At 44.1% G+C, this 21,268-nt stretch overlaps 1 protein-coding gene across 1 annotated transcript; it reads left to right on the forward strand.

Annotated features, from left to right (window-relative positions):
• Positions 1 to 3,150: 3,150 nt before the first annotated feature.
• PSMF1 (proteasome inhibitor subunit 1) lies at positions 3,151 to 20,596 on the forward strand. Its single transcript, XM_058174652.1, has 7 exons — positions 3,151 to 3,346; positions 9,256 to 9,408; positions 12,991 to 13,073; positions 13,927 to 14,124; positions 14,306 to 14,359; positions 16,662 to 16,820; positions 19,596 to 20,596. Exons 1-7 carry the CDS (start codon positions 3,218 to 3,220, stop codon positions 19,645 to 19,647), a joined length of 828 nt encoding a protein of 275 aa, XP_058030635.1. The 5' UTR covers positions 3,151 to 3,217; the 3' UTR covers positions 19,648 to 20,596.
• Positions 20,597 to 21,268: the final 672 nt, after the last annotated feature.

The following is a 21,268-nucleotide window of genomic DNA, read 5'->3' on the forward strand; positions in this document are numbered from 1 at the left end:
CACCCACCCATCCACCTAACTCCATTCATTCATTCATTCGTTCATTCATTCATTCATTCATTCATTCATTCATTCAATATGGCTGCCCCTTCGCCATACAAATCGTACTCCCAAAACATTTGATTTGCAATCACACTTGGAAATTCTCACTTGATGCGTCAGATATGTGCGCGGACGTATGCCAAGGTATGCAACATTCTGCATCACTCGGAGTTACGGCCAAATCCCAGGATGTGGAATATGGAATACTGGCGTTTCTGTCGCTTGGCAACTAGAAAAGCAGAAAAGCCAGTGCAGTAAAACAGAGCGGAGACTGACGTAGACCCCCCTCCCCCCCGGTTGCCCAGGCATCCTCTTGGCACGATGGGAAGTGGGCTGGGTTAGTTGTAATGGAGCGCCCTCGGAGAGTCCATGGTCAGTGGCTTGTTGGCTTGTTTATATTCCGAATTTATTATTTTTATAAGTAACTGGTGAACATACCCATTCCTTCCTCTTTGTATTTTCCCCGTAACCGTAAGAACATAAGCAGGGGCCAAGTGCAATCGGGCCCCTGGCCTGTGTAGTCCAGCTGGGTTTTCTCACAAGGGCTGTTGGAGAGAGATTGTCCCAGTTGGGGTGGAGGGATCAAATGGGGAACCTCTATCTATCCATCTATCTATCTATCTATCTATCTATCTATCTATCTATCTATCTATCCATCCATCCATCCATCCATCATCTTTCTCTGTCATCTCTCTCTATATATATATATCATCTATAATTTTTATTTATCATCTCTCTCTTTCTCTATCATCTATCTATCTATCTATCTATCTATCTATCTATCTATCTATCCATCCACCCATCATCTTTCTCTGTCATCGCCAAGACACTTCCAATTTTACATAGATAGATAGATAGATAGATAAGATAGGTGGGTAGGTAGATAGATATGGATAGATAGATAATTAGATAGATGGATATAGATGAGAGAGAGAGAGAGATATGGGATAGATAGATAGATAGATAGATAGATAGATAGATAGATAGATAGATAGATAGATAGATAGATAGATAGATAAGATAGATAGATAGATAGATAGATAGATAGATAGATAGATAGATAGATAGATAGATAGATAGATAAGATAGGTGGGTAGGCAGACAGATATAGATAGATAGATAATTAGATAGATGGATATAGATAGATTAGAGAGAGAGAGGATAGATAGATAGATAGATAGATAGATAGATAGATAGATAGATAGATAGATAGATAGATAGATAGATAGATAGATTAGATAGGTGGGTAGGTAGATAGATATAGATAGATAATTAGATAGATGGATATAGTTAGATGAGAGAGAGAGAGATGGGATAGATAGATAGATAGATAGATAGATAGATAGATAGATAGATAGATAGATAGATAGATAGATAGATAGATAGATAAGATAGGTGGGTAGGTAGATAGATATGGATAGATAGATAATTAGATAGATGGATATAGATAGATAGATAGATAGATAGATAGATAGATAGATAGATAGATAGATAGATAGATAGATAGATAGATAGATAGATAGATAGATAGGTATGATAGGTATGATAGGTGGGTAGGTAGACAGACATAGATAGATAGATAATTAGATAGATGGATATAGATAGATTAGAGAGAGAGAGGACAGATAGATAGATAGATAGATAGATAGATAGATAGATAGATAGATAGATAGATAGATAGATAGATAGATAGATAGATAGATAGATAGATAGATAGATAGATTGATTAGATAGGTGGGTAGGTAGATAGATATAGATAGATAATTAGATAGATGGATATAGTTAGATGAGAGAGAAAGAGAGATGGGATAGATAGATAGATAGATAGATAGATAGATAGATAGATAGATAGATAGATAGATAGATAGATAGATAGATAGATAGATAGATAGATAAGATAGGTGGGTAGGTAGATAGATATGGATAGATAGATAATTAGATAGATGGATATAGATGAGAGAGAGAGAGGAGATAGATAGATAGATAGATAGATAGATAGATAGATAGATAGATAGATAGATAGATAGATAGATAGATAGATAGATAGATAGATAGATATGATAGGTGGGTAGGTAGACAGATATAGATAGATAATTAGATAGATGGATATAGATAGATTAGAGAGAGAGAGAGGATAGATAGATAGATAGATAGATAGATAGATAGATAGATAGATAGATAGATAGATAGATAGATAGATAGATAGATAGATAGATAGATAGATAGATTAGATAGGTGGGTAGGTAGATAGATATAGATAGATAATTAGATAGATGGATATAGTTAGATGAGAGAGAAAGAGAGATGGGATAGATAGATAGATAGATAGATAGATAGATAGATAGATAGATAGATAGATAGATAGATAGATAGATAGATAGATAGATAGATAAGATAGGTGGGTAGGTAGATAGATATGGATAGATAGATAATTAGATAGATGGATATAGATGAGAGAGAGAGAGGAGATAGATAGATAGATAGATAGATAGATAGATAGATAGATAGATAGATAGATAGATAGATAGATAGATAGATAGATAGATAGATAGATAGATAGATAGATATGATAGGTGGGTAGGTAGACAGATATAGATAGATAATTAGATAGATGGATATAGATAGATTAGAGAGAGAGAGAGGATAGATAGATAGATAGATAGATAGATAGATAGATAGATAGATAGATAGATAGATAGATAGATAGATAGATAGATAGATAGATAGATAGATAGATTAGATAGGTGGGTAGGTAGACAGATATAGATAGATAGATAATTAGATAGATGGATATAGTTAGATGAGAGAGAGAGAGAGATGGGATAGATAGATAGATAGATAGATAGATAGATAGATAGATAGATAGATAGATAGATAGATAGATAGATAGATAAAGATAGGTGGGTAGGTAGATAGATAATTAGATGGATATAGATAGATTACAGAGAGAGACAGACAGACAGAGGGGATAGGTAGGTAGGTAGGTAGAAAGAAAGAAAGAAAGAAAAAAAGAAAGAAAGAAAGAAAGAAGCGGAGCAGCCCAGCTGACGGAGGGAAAGCGGGAGGCGGAGCTGCTCGGCTACTTTCGCTTTCCCCGGGGCGGGAAGGGGGCGGACCTCCCGTCCATTCCCCGAGCGCTTCTGTTGCAGGAGGCGGCGGCGGCGGCGGAGGCACCATGGCCGGCTTGGAGCTGCTCTACAACTCGGTGGCGCCCGAGCTGGGCTGCGGGCAGGACGCGCTGCTTTGCTTCGTGCATTGGAAGCTGATCACCCGCGACTACCGCTGCCTCGGCACCGGGGACCAGGTAAGCCGCCTCGCCCTCCACCCTTGCAGGCCGAGATCCGTCCGGGGCAGCGGAGGGGCAGGCCGGCCGGCCGGAGGAAAAACCAAAGGGCTTGCAAAGGAGGAGGAGGAGGAGGAGGAGGAGGAGGAGGCTCGCGGGCGCCCGGTTGCAACTCCACCTGCCTTTGCAAACAGCCTGGATCCGCGCCTTGCTTTTTTTGCATGGTTGCGGGCGCCTCTTTTCCTGCTTTTTTTTTTGGGGGGGGGGGGAGAGTCGGGAGTGGGGAGTGGGAGAGTGGATGGGGTGGAAAGTTTTGGGGAGGGGAGGAAGAGCATCGCTCTGGATTTTTTTTTTTCTCTCCCCTTCAAAAAAATAAATAATCATCATCAGAATTCGTATCTTCCTTTTCAATGTCTATTTTTTTTTTCTTCCTTTGTGCGATTGTTGAAACCGATTGGTAGTTTGTTAATAAAATGCATTCCCTCTACCTGGCAAACCCAGTGGGTTGCCCTATCGGGGAGATAGGCAAATTGATTAATTGATTAATTAATTAATTAATCAATTAAGTAAGTAGGTAAGTAATCAATTGATCAATCAATGCAGCCATCCGGTTCCCAAGACTTTTAAGCCAGGGGTCTCCAACCTTGGTCCCTTTAAGACTTGTGGACTTCACAAGTCTTAAAGTCTTAATCAATCAATTAAGTAAGTAGGTAAGTAATCAATTGATCAATCAATGCATCAATCCGGTTCCCAAGACTTTAAGCCAGGGGTCTCCAACCTTGGTCCCTTTAAGACTTGGGGACTTCAACTCCCAGAGTTCCTCAGCCAGCTTTGCTGGCTGAGGGACTCTGGGAGTTGAAGTCCACAAGTCTTAAAGGGACCAAGGTTGGAGACCCCTGTTTTAAGCCGTAAGATGATAGATTGATAAGGTTAATAGAATAGAATAGAATAGAATTTTTTATTGGTCAAGCGTGATTGGACACACAAGGAATTTGACTTGGTGCATATGCTCTCAGTGTACATAAAAGAAAAGATACGTTCATCAAGGTACAAGGGACCCAAACTGCACAGGAACTCAAAGATCGGGGTTGTTGTTTCTCCACGGTGGCACCTTTAAAAGGGGCGGACTTCAGCTCCCAGAATGCATCGCTGGCTGTGGGACGCTGGGAGTTGAAGTCCACTCCTAGTGGCCGAGGTTGGAAAGCCCTGATTCTTTCTTTTTTTAAAAAAAAAAAAGGGGTTTCGATCTGTTTTTAAACACGACTGGACTTCAATTGCCAGAATGCATTGCTGGCTGAGGGATTCTGGGAGTGGAAGTCCACAGAGTGGGGAGTTTCAAAAGCCCTGATTGGAAGTTTCTCACCGGTTGCGGCTTTTAAGATGTCTGGACTTCGACTCCCAGAATTCCCCAGCCCAGAATGGGGAATTCTGGGAGTTGAAGTCCAGATATTTTAAAGTGACAAAGGCACTTTAAAATCCTTATGATTTATATTGATATATTGACCATCAATTGTGTTGTAAATGTTGTACCTTGATGAAGGTATCTTTTCTTTGATGTACACTGAGAGCATCTGCACCAAGACAAATTCCTTGTGTGTCCAATCACACTTGGCCAATAAAAATTCTATTCTATTCTATTCTATTCACAGGGTGAAATATTAAAAAAAAAAAAACAGCAGCCCTGTCTACATAAAAACTATATAAACATTGCACAAAGTTTTCTAAACGGCAAACCACCTGGAAGAAAATTTAACAGCGCTGCAAAAAAAAAAATACATAAGAAATTCTATTTTTGGAGAGCAGGGTCCGCAGATTTTAAGGGGTCACCACTAAGCCTTTAGACATGAGCTAAAAACATTCTTGTTTCGGCGTGCAGGGCTGGCCTGATAGTTTTTAATGGGGTTTTTTAAATATCTTTTAAAGGGAGTTTTTAATTGAATTTTTAGTTCTATTGGATTTTAGTAGCCAATTTGAATTTATTTTATTTTATTATTTAGATTTTTATACCGCCCTTCTCCCGAAGGACTCAGGGCGGTGTACAGCCAAAATTAAAACAATTCAATATACAAAATTAAAATAACAATTAAAATACATATTCGATAAATGGCCGAGAATTAAAACCGTCGAATTGACCCAGGCTAAAATACCCCAGTAAAATTATTAAAAATTCAAAAATTTAAAAATCAAGCCAGTCCCACTTGGATAAACAGATACGTTTTCAGTTCACGGCGAAAGGTCCGAAGGTCAGGTAATTGGCGCAAACCGGGGGGAAGTTCGTTCCAGAGGGTAAGTGCTCCAACAGAGAAGGCCCTTCCCCTGGGGGCCGCCAGCCGACATTGCTTGGCGGATGGCACCCTGAGAAGACCCTCTCTGTGTGAGCGTACGGGTCGGTGGGAGGCATAAGGTAACAGCAGGTATTAAAATAAGTTTTTTAATAATGTTCTTAACTTTTATATGTTTATATGTGTGTTTTATCTGGCTGTAAACCGCCCTGAGTCCTTCGGGAGAAGGGCGGTATATAAATTCAAACAATAAATAAATAAAGCGGAACTGCCTTGATTTCTTATGGGGGACGAAACCCTAAGCAACGTTTCTCTGCGTGCTATTAATCAGAGTAGAGCTGGAAGGAGCCCTGGAGGTCTTCTAGTCCAACCCCCTTGCTCAAGCAGGAGACCCTATATATCATTTCAGACAAATGATTGCCCAGTTTTTTCTTAAAAACCTCCAGTGACCATTTCTGGTGGCAAGCAGTTCCACTGGTTAATTGTCCTCACCGCTAAGAAGTTTCTCCTTAATTCCAGGTTGTTTCTCTCCTTGATGAGTTTCCATCCGTTGTTTCTTGACTTACTTTCAGGTGCTTTAAAAAATAAGTTGACTCCCGTCCTCTTTGGGGCAGCCCCTCAAATACTGGAATACTGCTATTATGTCCCCCCCCCGGTTTTCTTTTCCCGTGACTAGCCAAACCCAATTCCTGCAACCGTTCTTCATATGTAATCCGTTCTTAATATAGAAAAAGGAGAGAAGCAGCAACCTGGAATTAAGGAGAAATTTCCTGACAGTGAGGACAATTAACCAGTGGAACAGCTTGCCACCAGAAGTTGTGGGTGATCCGTCACTGGAGGTTTTCAAGAAGAGATTGGACAACCATTTGTCTGAAATGGTATAGGAACTCCTGCTTGAGCAGGCGGGTGGACTAGATGACCTCCAAGATCCCTTCCAACTCCGTTGGTCTAGTCTAGTCTAGTCTACCCTACCGTATCCTATCCCATATTTTCTATTCTATTCTATTCCATTCTACTCTACTCTATGATTCCTATTCTATTCTATTCTATTCTTTCTTATTCTCTTCTCTTCTCTTATTTCCTATTCTATTCCATTCCACTCTACTCTATGATTCCTATTCTATTCTATTCTATTCTATTCTTTCTTATTCTCTTCTCTTCTATTATTTCCTATTCTTTTCCATTCCATTCTATTCCACTCTACTCTATGATTCCTATTCTATTCTATTCTATTCTATTCTATTCTATTCTATTCTTTCTTATTCTCTTCTCTTCTATTATTTCCTATTCTTTTCCATTCCATTCTATTCCACTCTACTCTATGATTCCTATTCTATTCTATTCTATTCTATTCTATTCTATTCTATTCTTTCTTATTCTCTTCTCTTCTATTATTTCCTATTCTTTTCCATTCCATTCTATTCCACTCTACTCTATGATTCCTATCCTATCCTATCCTATCCTATTCTATTCCATTCCATTCCATTCCACTCTATGATTCCTATTCTATTCTATTCTATTGTATTCTATTCTTTCTTATTCTCTTCTCTTCTATTATTTCCTATTCCATTCCATTGCATTGCATTGCATTCCATTCTATTATTCTATTCTGTTCTGTTCTATTCTATTCTATTCTATTCTATTCTATTCTTTCTTATTCTCTTCTCTTCTATTATTTCCTATTCTATTCCATTCTATTCCATTCCACTCTATGATTCCTATTCTATTCTATTCTATTCTATTCTATTCTATTCTATTCTATTCTTTCTTATTCTCTTCTCTTCTATTATTTCCTATTCTATTCCATTCCATTCTATTCCACTCTACTCTATGATTCCTATTCTATTCTATTCTATTCTATTCTATTCTATTCTATTCTTTCTTATTCTCTTCTCTTCTATTATTTCCTATTGTTTTCCATTCCATTCTATTCCATTCCACCTATGATTCCTATTCTATTCTATTCTATTCTATTCTATTCTATTCTATTCTTTCTTATTCTCTTCTCTTCTATTATTTCCTATTCTTTTCCATTCCATTCTATTCCACTCTACTCTATGATTCCTATCCTATCCTATCCTATCCTATTCTATTCCATTCCATTCCATTCCACTCTATGATTCCTATTCTATTCTATTCTATTCTATTGTATTCTTTCTTATTCTCTTCTCTTCTATTATTTCCTATTCCATTCCATTGCATTGCATTCCATTCTATTATTCTATTCTGTTCTGTTCTATTCTATTCTATTCTATTCTATTCTTTCTTATTCTCTTCTCTTCTATTATTTCCTATTCTATTCCATTCTATTCCATTCCACTCTATGATTCCTATTCTATTCTATTCTATTCTTTCTTATTCTCTTCTCTTCTATTATTTCCTATTCTATTCCATTCCATTCTATTCCACTCTACTCTATGATTCCTATCCTATCCTATCCTATTCTATTCCATTCCATTCCATTCCACTCTATGATTCCTATTCTATTCTATTCTATTGTATTCTATTCTTTCTTATTCTCTTCTCTTCTATTATTTCCTATTCCATTCCATTGCATTCCATTGCATTCCATTCTATTATTCTATTCTGTTCTATTCTATTCTATTCTATTCTATTCTATTCTATGTTTAATCTTTAAAAATGACAGAATTCTGCACAGGGCAGTCAATGCTTCAGAAATCCATGTGCCATGGACAGTTTTGGTGGGCAAAAGGAGACTCAGATTTTTTTTAAAAAAACCTTTGCAGCAGCCTGAGAAAATTAAGGGGACCCCTTACTTCTTCTGCGGGAGTGGGTGGAGGAAGCTGGGGGTGTTTTGAGTGACAGCTTGGAGGACTAACGGAGGCGAGGTGAGTCTGCCCAGACAGGTTTGAGGCTGGCCTGGCGCCCAAAATCAGTGACGCGAACCATTTGCTAACAAAGCTAATACGCCTTGCGCATTAACTGGAAGGATATATAGGTCGTCCTCGAGTTACGACCGCAGTTGAGCCCAAAATGTATGTTGCCGAGTGAGACATCCATTAAGTGAGTTTTGCCCCATTTTATGACTTTTCTTGCCGTAGCTGTTACGTGCATTGTTGCAGCTGTTAAGTTATTAAATGAATTTGGCTTCCCCATTGACTCCTATCCCGGGACATTGCGACCGTCGTAAATATGAGTCGGTTGCCAAGCACCCAAATTTTGATCACGTGAGCATGGCGGGGGGGGGGGATGCTGCAACTATTGTAAGTGTGAAAAACGGTCGTAAGTCACTTTTTTTCCTGTGTCGTTGAAACTTCGAACAGTCACTAAACGAAATAAATCAAGGACTGCCTGTATGTAGGAATTCAGGGCAGAAATTAAAAATAAAATAGAAAAGCTGGGGGAGCATTTAAACTCGGAGTAACATGTTCGTTTCTCAGCTTATTTATTTTGTTTGTTTTATTTTATGGTTACGTTATATTACATTACATTATATTATATTTATTATATTATTTTTCATATTTACTGTTGTTCGTATAAACAGAGAGCAAATCCCACTCCCTTGTAGCGCTGATGATGTTACCTAGTTCGGTCATGAAACGTCCGCAAGAAAACAACCAAGCTCAGAGACCACCAAAGAAAGACCCCTCGTTTTAACTCTTCCCCCTTCCTGGGTTCTTCCCGCAGGCGGCCCCCAATGAGAGGAAGTCGGAAATGCTTCCTGCAGGCTGGAACGCAGACAAGGAACTCTACACTCTGCGCTACCGACTGAAGGACGATTCCCACGACCTGCTGGTGAAGGCCATTTTGATGGACAACAGCATCATTCTCAACGTCATGGTGAGGATGCTTTTTGGGGGGGGGCAATGATTTGGGCTCCCCTAATGGAGAAGAATATAGGGATGCGGTGGCTCAAGGGGCTAGGACGTTGAGCTTGTCGATTGAAAGGTTGGCAGCTCAGCGGTTCGAATCCCTGGTACTGCCGTGTAACGGGGTGAGCTCCCGTGACTTGTCCCAGCTTCTGCCAATCTAGCAATTTCGAGAGCAGGTAAAAAATGCAAGTAGAAAAAAAAGGGACCACCTTTGGTGGGAAGGTAACAGAGTTCCGTGCGCCTTTGGCGTTGAGTCATGCCGGCCACATGACCACGGAGACGTCTTCGGACAGCGCTGGCTCTTCGGCTTTGAAACGGAGATGAGCACCGCCCCCTAGAGTCGGGAATGACTAGCGGGTATGTGCGAGGGGAACCTTTACCTTTAATGGAGAAGAAATGTTCGTATTTAATTCTTCTCCCAAAGGATAAAGATGTAAACCCAGAGCAGTCAAAGTCTTATGAACTGGTCAGTGCCTGCCGTAAAGGTTTTGGTCTCTTTTGAATGCAGAGCAGATGCCGGAAGGGGGGGGTGAGTCATAGGTCTGGGAGTACCCCCCTGCCTGGTCACCCCGTTGTTCTCTCAAACCCTAGCAAACCTTTTGGCTTCGAGAGACACCAGCTTCTAGCCCAGTGGTGCCCAAACCTTGACAACTTTAAAAATAATAAATAAATAAATAACAGATTAACAGAGTTGGAAGGGACCTTGTAGATCATCTAGTCCAACCCCCTGGAGACCCTACACCATTTCTGACCGATGGCAATCCAGTCTCTTCTTGGAAGCCTCCAGGGATGAAGCTCCCACAACTTCCGAAGGCAACTTCTGTTCCATGGGTTGATGGTTCTCACTGTCAGAAAATTTCTCCTTATTTCTAGGTTGAATCTCTCCTTGTTCAGTTTCCATCCATTATTCCTTGTCTGGCCTTTGGGTGCTTTGGAGAATAGGTTGACCCCTCCTCCTCTCTATGGCAGCCCCTCAAATATTGGAAAATGCTATCATGGTCCTTCTCTTCACTAGACTAGCCATGCCCAGTTCCTGCAACCGTTCATTGTATGTTTTAGCCTCCAGTCCCCTCATCATCTTGGTTGCTCTTCTCTGCACTCTTTCTAGAGTCTCCACTTCTTTTTTTATAGTGTGGTGACCAAAACTGGATGCAATATTCTAGGTGTGGATGAGGTGATGGACTTCAACTCCCAGAATTCCCCAGCAGGGCTAGCTGGAGAATTCTGGGAGTTGAAGTCCACCCATCTTAATATTGTCAAAGTTCAGGGATGTTGTTATCTATCCAATCAAGGCAGGGGTGAAATTAAAAAAAATTCCCCTACCGGTTCTGTGGGCGTGGCTTGTTTGGAGGGGAGGTCATGTGACTGGGTGGGCGTGGCCAACTCGACCTCACTCACACAGAGGGGTTCCTCACCGGCCCCTCCCCTTCCCAACCACTCCCTTTCGCGAATGGCAGGAAAATGGGGAGGGGAATATTCCTGCCTACCATCCTTCCCTCAGTCTGGGCTGAGATTGAGGAATGGATGACAGGCAGGAAAATCCCCTTCCCCATTTTCCTGCCTTTCACCAAAAAAACCCGGCTCCATTCCAGCTGCTCCCCCTCCCCGTCCCATCCCCCTCCCTCCTCTCTTAAAAGGGACAGGCTGCAGCAGCTCCGTTCGGAATGGAGGGTGAAAAGTTAGCATTCTCTCTGCTGCATTTCACATTGAATCCTGTGGCAGAGAGAATGCTAACTTTTCACCCTCCATTCAGAACAAAGCTGCTGCTCCCTTTATGGTTCCCTCTGGGCCCCCTCCCTCCTGGGGACTACCTTACAGGGACAGTCTGCAGCAGCTCCGTTCGGAATGGAGGGCGAAAAGTTAGCATTCTCCCTGCCTCATTTAACATTGAATTCTACAGAATATCCAGTGGCCGGAAGAGGTGAGCGGCAACCAGCCTGTTGTGTCTCGCCCAATCTCACCACAGCCGGGGTCTGCTTATCTGCTTCCAAACACGGAGGAATGTCCTAGTATGCCTCCCGGCCCCAGCCCTGGCTCCATGCCCAGACAGGCTGAAGAGGAAGAAATACCTCCAGCTCTGGCTCCATGCCCAGGCAAACGGAGCAACTAAACCCCTCCCCCTCCCCCACAGCATGTGAGCCTGAGGGAGGTCAATTACCAACAGCTGCAGACTGGAGTGACCCTCGCGTCAGAAGACTTGATAGGCGGAGGCAACAGAAGGAAGGGAGGGGCAGGCCTGGATAAGTGCTGAGTCATGGAGCCACACCCCATGGCTTATATAAAGGACCTGCTTTCTGGCATTCTCTGAGTCAGGCAAAGTCTAAACATATCTTGCTGAAGTCACTTTCTGGTCTCCTGCCTGCCTTGAGGACTTTGCTAGGACTTTGGCAGAGCTGCAGAGGCATACCTGATTCGGATTTCCCTGACCCGGCCGTCAGCGAAGGAGTGGGACACGACACAGCCGGGCATGGGTGGGGCCAAGGAGGGGTAATTACTATGGGTTCGGCAATTTGATGCCCATAATTCCTCGGAAACTTACCAAGGAGAGATCCAGTCTTGAACTAAGGAGAGATTTCCTGACAGTAAGAACGATTAATCAGTGGAACAAATTGCCTCCAGAAGTTGTGGATATCATTTTTTTTTTGCGGTTAAAAAAGTCCCAAATTAAAGGACAAAGGGGACTTTCCAAAAAAATAAACCAGCCCAAAGGACAGCTTTCCGAAAGAACAGAGGGTGTGACCATCGTAAACCATGATGTATGCGCTCCATTGCACCTAATTGTACCCTTGATTCAGGGCTGACATCCTACTGGTTCAGACCGGTTCGGGCGAACCACTAGGAATTATGGCCATCAGTTTGCTGAACCGGTAGTAATTATCCCTCCTTGGCCCCACCCACGCCCGGCTGGTTGCTGCTCACCTCTTCCGTCTGAAAGTGGCCAAGGTTGGAGACCACTGTCCTACGGAGTGACTGTTGTGTCTGCGCCCCCCTAGCCGGCCCTACTGCCAGAAAGTGACTTGGAGCTGGGCCCCCTGCCAGAAAGTGACTTGGAAAGTGAGGGGGAAGGGCCGTCAGGACTTACCTCGGGAGCACCGGCTTCCCTGGCTCAGCTCCAGGAGCCAGAGGCAGGCCAGGTGGAGGAGATAACGAGACCTCCGTCCCCTGACTCTTCCTCCCCCCCAGACCACGCCTTCAGACCCGGCTGATGGCAATCAGACCTGGCTGGACCCTAGGTTTCGTAGGCAGGAGAGGCGGGAACAACAGAAGCAGGGGTGGGGCACACCTAGGAAGTGCTGAGTCATGGAGCCACACCCCACAGGATATAAAAGGCAGCGAGAGCTGCTGTGTCTCTTTGTAACAGGCAAATCCACTGATTAACTAAGAGCTGAAGTTTGTTCCTGGGTGACTCACCAGCGTCGTGGAAGATAATGGAGGCTCTTGGCAGACGCTGGCTATTCTGCTGCCAGAGCTGATAGTGCCGGCTAATTAAGCCATCGCTCGGACGGAAGTGAAGGAGGACAGAACACTTGACTGTTGTTTCTCCATCCAGGATCCCAAAACACAGAAAGTGGCGGATCTGACCTTGAAAGTGACCGACTTCGTTGACCCAGAACATCTGGCAGATTTTGACAAGTAATTGAAGTTCTTTCCACATATTTAAGGAGGGGGTTCCAAAAAGTGTTGCCTTGCCACAAAGTGGGGGGCCGTTCGCACACCGATGTGTGGGTTTCCTGGGATCAGTACAGTGTAAGCCTTGAATTTGTTAATTTTTATGTATTGATCGATATCCCACCTTTTATTATTTTTATAAATGACTCAAAGCAGCGAACATACCTAGTAATCCTTCCTCCTGCTATTTTCCCTGCACCAACAACCACCCTGTGAGGTGGCTTTCATGCCTAAGGTGGGACTAGAACTCACTGCCTCCTGGTGATTGGCTCAAGTTCACCCAGATGGCTCTCATGTTTATGCTAAACTAGAACTCACTGTCTCCTGGTGATCGGCCCAAAGTCACCCAGATGGCTTTCATGTTTATGTTAGAACTAGAACTCCCTGTCTCCTGGTGATCGGCCCAAAGTCACCCAGATGGCTTTCATGTTTACACTAGAACTAGAACTCACTGTCTTCTGGTGATCGGCCCAAAGTCACCCAGATGGCTTTCATGTTTATGTTAGAACTAGAACTCACAGTCTCCTGGTGATCGGCCCAAAGTCACCCAGATGGCTTTCATGTTTACGCTAGAACTAGAACTCCCTGTCTCCTGGTGATCGGCCCAAAGTCACCCAGATGGCTTTCATGTTTATGCTAGAACTAGAACTCACTGTCTCCTGGTGATCGGCCCAAAGTCACCCAGTTTCATGTTTATGTTAAAACTAGAACTAGAACTCACAGTCTCCTGATGATCGGCCCAAAGTCACCCAGATAACTTTCATGTTTATGTTAGAACTAGAACTCCCTGTCTCTTTTTCCTTGCCCCTGTTTACAGAGTATATCGGAACGTGGAGGAGTTGCAGACCCAGATTGTGCACCACATACTCTCCCCGTTCGAAACCTCAAAGCGGCCAACCAGCACCAAGGAAGACGAGCCCAAACGGGAAAGGAACCCCTCCCCCCCCAACCCCCCTGACCACGACCCTCTCTGGATCCCACCTCGGCATCCTCAAGGCAGCCGGCAACCCAACTGGTGAGTGCCTTGGGCTTCGGGGTGTGCCGACAGCGCCTGGTTTGCGGATCTGTTGGACCTCTCTGAGGACTAGAATGATGGGACGCACATGGAAATGCCCAGGAGGGTCCCCGTTCCGCCTGTTCCAGGGTTCCGTAGATCCCTTGTCTTAACACTGTAATGAAAATGAGTTCTGTTTCAGGCCAGATCCACTCGATCCGTTCAATATCGGCAGACAAGATCTGGATCCTTTGGGGTAAGTCGATCCCTCATTTCGCGGGCTTGCCTTTTTACAGTTCATCCGGTACTTTCTCAACCGTAGTGACTTTTAAGAGGGGTCGACTTCAATTCCCAGAATGCCCCAGGTAGCTAGAAGCTTCCTTGGGCAAATGATCTATCACCCCATCACATGTCCAGATGTGAATTTTTTAATTTTATTTATCTGATTTTCATATCTCGCCTTTATTGCTTCATAGATAACTCGAGACGGTGAATATAACCTAATACTCTTTCTTTGTCCTATTTTCCCCACAACAACAACCTTGTGAGGTGGGTTGGGCTGAGAGAGAATGATTGGCCCCAAAGTCACCTAGGTGTCTTTCATGTCTAAAACGGGACTAGAACTCCCAATCTCCCAGTGATTGGCCCAAAGTCACCCGCCAGCTTTCCTGCATAAGGCGGGACTAGAACTCCCAGCCTCCTGGTGATTGGCGCAAAGTCACCCAGCCGGCTTTCCTGCATAAGGCAGGACTAGAACTCCCAGTCTCCCAGTGATTGGCCCAAAGTCACCCGCCAACTTTCCTGCATAAGGCGGGACTAGAACTCCCAGCCTTCTGGTGATTGGTGCAAAGTCACCCAGCCGGCTTTCCTGCATAAGGCAGGACTAGAACTCCCAGCCTCCTGTTGATTGGCCCAAAGTCACCCAGCCAGCTTTCATGCCTAAGGCAGGACTAGAACTCCCAGTCTCCCGGTGATTGGTCCAAAGTCACCCAGCCAGCTTTCCTGCATAAGGCAGGACTAGAACTCCCAGTCTCCTGATGATTGGCCCAAAGTCACCCAGCCGGCTTTCTTGCATAAGGCAGGACTAGAACTCCCAGCCTCCTGGTGATTGGCCCAAAGTCACCCAGCCAGCTTTCATGCCTAAGGCGGGACTAGAACTCCCAGCCTCCTGGTGATTGGCCCATAGTCACTTTGCTGGCTTTTTCGCCTAAGGTAGGATTAGAACTCACCGTCTCCTGGTTTCTATCCTGGTGCATTCGCCACTCACGCTCTCGTGACATCTCGTCTGGATTACTGCAATGCTCTCTACATGGGGCTCCCCTTGAGGAGCACCCGGAGACTCCAGTTAGTTCAGAATGCGGCTGCGCGGGTGATAGAGGGAGCCCCTCGTGGCTCCCATGTGACACCTCTCCTGCGCAGACTGCACTGGCTGCCTGTGGCCTTCCGGGTGCGCTTCAAGGTTTTGGTAATTATCTTCAAAGCGCTCCATGGCATAGGGCCAGATTACTTACGGGACCGTCTGCTGCCACCCATTGCCTCCCACCGACCTGTGCACTCTCACAGGGAGGGACTCCTCAGGGTGCCGTCAGCCAGGCAGTGCCGACTGGCGACACCCAGGGGAAGGGCCTTTTCTGTGGGGGCTCCCACCCTCTGGAACGAACTTCCCCCAGGACTTCGCCAATGTTCTGTTTCCCTTCCCCCAATACTCCCAGCAAAGAGTCCGTCAGAGGCCTTCCTTTTTTTTCCTTTTATTTACATAGATACATGTCCTGGCCACGTCTACCCACGGGCCTGCCAAGTTTCTGGAGATAACGAGGAAATTATAGATAAGGCCAGAATTACTCACGAATATATTCTTCCCTCCATGAATTAGCTCGCGCCAAATTCATTGCTTTGTCCAAGACAAAAAACCAGGAAGTCCCGCCTCCTATTTATAGTCTCTGCAGATGTCACTGCATGACAATTATGACTTGGCTTTGTCCCAACTCTTCCGCTGCTGCGCACGCCGATCAAGCCTTCGTAATCTTGCGTCCCTCCAAAACTGTTCTTGGGGCGTTGCCAAATCAGAAGAAGGCCCGGGAGAATCAGGCCTTGCCGGCCCCTCCCTTTGAGTGGGTGCCAGGGAGGGAGAGGGCTCAAGAGAAGCAGGGCTTGCCAGGTCTTCTCCCTCATTTTCTGAATCATCCGAGTCCAGGAGTCTGGGTCCAGGAACCTGGGTCACAACAGCCAACTTCCTGACCTTCGAACCTTCCGCCGCGAGCTTAAGACACATCTATTTATTTGCGCAGGACTGGACTAGAATTTTTGAATTTTAAATTTTGAATTTGGTTTTAATGGGGTTTTATTATTTGTATTTCTATTTTAAATATTCGGCCTATTTAATAAGTTTTTTTAATTGTTGTTTTATCCTGTATTTATATCTATGTTTTATTCTGGCTGGAAACCGCCCTGAGTCCCTAGGGAGATAGGGCGGTATAAAAATGCGAAAAATAAATAAATAATAAATAAATAAAATGGAGCAAGCCAACCCTTAATTCACTCTCGCTTGTCTTCCTCAGAGGCCGAGGTGGAGGAATGATCTTTGATCCGCTTCGATCAGGATTTCGGAATCCTGTCCTGGACCCCTCTTCCGGGCTCCCCAGCAGTCTCCCCCCTGGTTCCGTTCCTCCAGGGGCCAGGTTTGACCCGTTCGGACCTCCGGGGGCCAGCCGACCCAGGTGAGTATTGCAGAAATTCCGCAATCAAAATTCTGAATTCTGAATTCAGCATTTAGCGTTCAGTTGCTGAAAAACTGAATTTTCGAAATGTGTCCCTTTTGCAGTTGTTGAGAACTTACAACCCCTTTGATGCTAAACTTAAAGCGGTCACTAAACAAGTAGTCCGTCGTAACTCGAAAAGGTCACTAACCAATCGGTGGTAAGTCGAGGGGTACCTAATCTAAATTTTATCTTAAATTTAGGAATGAAAAGAAAAATTCAAGTAAGTCCTCGACTTACAGCTGTTCATTTAGTGACCGTTCGAAGATATAACGGCACTGGAAAAAAGTGGCTTACGACCGTTTTTCGCACTTACAACCGTTGCAGCCTCCCTCTGGTCACCTGATCAAAATTCAGCAGCTTAGCAACTGACTCGTATTTACGACGGTCACAATGTCCCGGGGTCACGCGATCCCCTTTTGCGACCTTCTGACAAGCAAAGTCAGTGGGGAAGCCGGATTCGCTTAATGACCTTGCGACTAAATTAACCACAGCAGCGATTCACTTAACAGCCGTGGCAAGGAAGGTCATCATATGGGTCAAAACTCACTTAACAACTGTCCTGCTTAGTAACAAGACATTCTGAGCTCAATTTGTGGTCGTAAGTGGAGGGCTGCCTATATTAACATTTATATGTGCATAATATATGTGCCGCAATTTAATCTTAGCCTTGGTTTAATTTTTATGGATTCTGTTAGTTTTGGGGCTTAGCATGTTTCAACCCAGGACATCCAGATGGCCTGAGATTAGCTGCATATCTGAGTTAAGCATCTTACGTAAACACAACTGGGGGATTTTATTCTAGGATTAAAATCTAGCATTTCCCTCCTGCCCCCATCAACCATCTCTTGTACTAAACCATCAATTAAAGAAAAGAAAACCCCAAAGCTTCCTTAAACCATATTGCAGAGCATAATTCACTTGGCGTTCGCTAGGGAACGATGGGAAAAATAAATTCGTAAAGACCTTGAAAATTTTGACCATATCCAATCAAAGGCCCTTGCCCGTATCTGGAAAGCCAAAATCCTAAAACATGTTTAAAAACATTATTTGACGTGAAAAGAAGCCAAAATGTTAAAAAGCAAAGCAAAATCCAATCGTAAAAGCAAAATGTTTAATTTATTTTGTTTTCTTCGTCCAATTTCTAGCGGCCCATCTCGTCAAAATAAATAAAGTAAGCCAAAAAAATATTCTAAAAACAAGCAAAATGAAAAAAAAAATACTTCGAAGGCCAAAAGAACGTGTTTCTGAACTGTGGAGCCATCCGGAGCCGGTTTGCCGAGATGGGTGGCTGTAGAAATCAAATAAATATATACGCAAACGACTAATTCTGGGGTCTTTAGTGCTCTCTGAGCTTGGTTGTTGGCTTGCAAACCTTTCATTACCAAACTAGATAACGTCATCAATGTTAGAAGGGAGTGGGGATTGTGGAAAGGAGGAGGAGGAGAACTGTGGGGTCCTTATTGCACTTTGAGCTTGGTTGTTTTCTTGGAGACATTTCATGACCCAACTAGGGAACATCATCAGTGCTAGGAGGGAGTATAGTTGGGGAAGGAAGACTGTGGAGTCTTTGGTGCTCTGTGAACTTGGTGGTTTTCTTGCAGACATTTCATGACCCAACTAGGGAACATCATCAGTGCTAGAGGGAAAAAGGGGGTTTGCAGAGAGGAGGAGGCATATGGGCTCTATAGTACTCTTTGAGCTCGGTTGTTTTCTTGCTGACATTTCACAACCCAACCAGGGAGCATCATCAGTGCTATCTGGAAGGGAATGAATTGCTCACTGTTTAAATAAACAGCCCTGATGATGTTCTCTAGTCGGGTCATGAAAGGTCTGGAAGAAAACAAACAAGCTCAGAGATTACCAAGGATCCCATTGTTCAATCCTGAGCTACACATAATCACTTGTAAAGTACAGTGTTTATTGTACTTCTGGATTTGCCATACAAGATGAACCAGAGTTACCTTTGGGGCAGTGGTGAAATCCAATTTTTTTTACTAATTTATTTAGCGCGAGCTCAAAACTTTCTTCTTTCACCAAGCAGGGCTGGCCTAATGATAAATTTTAATCGAGGGTTTATTAGTGGGGTTTTTAAAGGGCTTAATAATTTTATAATTTTTACCTATCAATCTTAAATTTTCAGCGTATTGAATCAGATTTTTAAATGAATATTGTATTTTAAATGATATTTATGTTTTATTTTGCTGCACACCGCCCTGAGTCTTCGGAGAAGGGCGGTATAAAAATACAAAAAATAAATAAAAATAAAAATAAGTACCGGTTCTGTGGGTGTGGCTTGGTGGGCGTGGTGTGGCTTGGTGGGCGTGGCAGGGGAAGGATACTGCAAAATCCCCATTCCCTCCCTACTCCTGGGGGAAGGATGTTGCAAAATCTCCATTCCCAGACCACTCTGGGGCCAGCCAGAAGTAGTATTTGCCGGTTCTCCAAACTACTCAAAATTTCTGCTATCGGTTCTCCGAACTACCCAAATTTTCTGCTACCGGTTCTTTGAACTGCTCAAAATTTCCTCTACCAGTTCTCCAGAACCGGTCAGAACCTGCTGGATTTCACCCCTGCTTTGCGGGGGCAACCTGTTCCATATTGTGTGGGGGCCACCCCAGAGAAGGTCTGCTTCCTGCTCCATATTTTAGCATGGTTGCTTGTGGAATTCTGGGATTTGAAGTTTAAAAGTAGCCAGGTTTGGAAACTCCTAACATTCTTCATTCCTTCATACAGGCCTAATCCCGATCACCTTCGCCCTCCGGACTACGACGATATGTTCATGTGACGAGGGCCAGGATTCAGCATCTCTTTCGCGGCAGACCGACGTCTTGACACTTATCCAGACGTGGGGCAGAGTTGGCCTTTCCTGCAGCGATTTTCGGTCCCGGCCCGTCTGTTTTGGTCCCACTCCTATAAAAGCCAAAGAGAAAAGGGCACACAAGTTTTTCTTTCAGCCTCTGGCCTTTTTCTCTTTTTCACACCCAACATTTTACATTACGTCCCATCCGGGACGCAAATTTGACGTTGTGTGCTCCAAGATCAGCGGTGTTTAAAAGTCTAGAAACTCTTTTCAAAAGCGATGAGCAATGCCAAAACCCTCCGGGGAAGGTTCTGGCTATATCAGGACTGTTAACCTGGTTTAATCTCAATTTGTAATGAAATGTGGTAGAGCTACAGAAGGGTCTCGTCTCCCGGAAATGAATGGTATGCCCGTACGGGGAGTTTCATTACATGCCGCCCCAAACTTTGGTGGTGGTGTGATCCAGCAAACGGGGGCCCCTTTTCCTCACTTCCAGCCCCCTTAATTTTCCTCCCCCCCCCCCTTGCCACAACTTTATGAAATGTAGAGAAACTGAAACAAGAACTTGGAGGTGCCCAAATAACTTTGGAAAGACCAAGGAGATTTAACAATTAACGGGTGGTATTTGGGCCAAGGCTGCCAGCTGCCGACTGTTGCTTTGGGGAGTTGAGGCTTGTTCAAAGACCTGCTTTAATGAGGATAAATCTCTGAGCCTAAAACACCACCACCCCCCAATCTTCAAACACAACACAACCACACATGTCTACATCCCCAAAGCTGGCTCAAATGAACCGGTTTTGCCGGTAGGAGACGCTGCCACCTATGTGCCCAATTCCACCTGTGTCACCTCACCGGTGTCTCCATTACAGGTTGCAATTAGTCGTTGCCTTAACAAAACAAAAAAAAACACAATAAAATGAACAACGAACCTCGATCTGCAGTCTCTCAAAACCAATTTATTTATGACGTTTATTTGCTGCCCGTAGGAGTGGTGCAGTGGCCTAGAGGTGGAGCCCTCTCCTCACAATCCGGAGGCTGTGAGTTCGATCCTAGGTAGAGACAGATATTTCTCTCTCTGGGCACGAGGAGACTTTATCTGCTGAACAAAACTCCGCATTTGGTGACAGGAAGGGCATCTGGCCAGGAAACACTCCGTTCAGTTTTAATGAGTCAACAACCTCCGGTATGGAACTGTCCCATTGGGTCCCCAAATTCTCCACCTTTCTTGCTGGAATTCTTGGGTTGCAAAAGCAGCTAATTCCCGTTTCCTAGCAACCGTTTGTAGCATCCCTGGAAAAGCTCCATCTTTCTGGTAATTGCTTGCCAACCATTAAAGAGCTGTTTAGTGTTTCCTAATGGAGTGCAGGGGTGAAAGGCTCCCGGTTCGCACCGGATCGCCCAATCCGGTAGCAATGGCAGCGGGTGGTTCGGAGAACCGATAGCAAAAATCCCTGCCCCCCACCTCAACATGCCCATGCTCGCCTAATGCCCAGTTGCCCGCTTCCCTGCTTGCCGCTTCTTTTTAAAAAATGCTTTTAAAAGCTAAAAAAAAAAGAAAGGCTCTAGCGATCCCAGCTGAGCCGCCTGATCGTCAGAGCCTTTTTTT

This window comes from Ahaetulla prasina, chromosome 3 (genome assembly GCF_028640845.1).
Source record: "Ahaetulla prasina isolate Xishuangbanna chromosome 3, ASM2864084v1, whole genome shotgun sequence".
Classification (NCBI taxonomy): domain Eukaryota; kingdom Metazoa; phylum Chordata; class Lepidosauria; order Squamata; family Colubridae; genus Ahaetulla; species Ahaetulla prasina.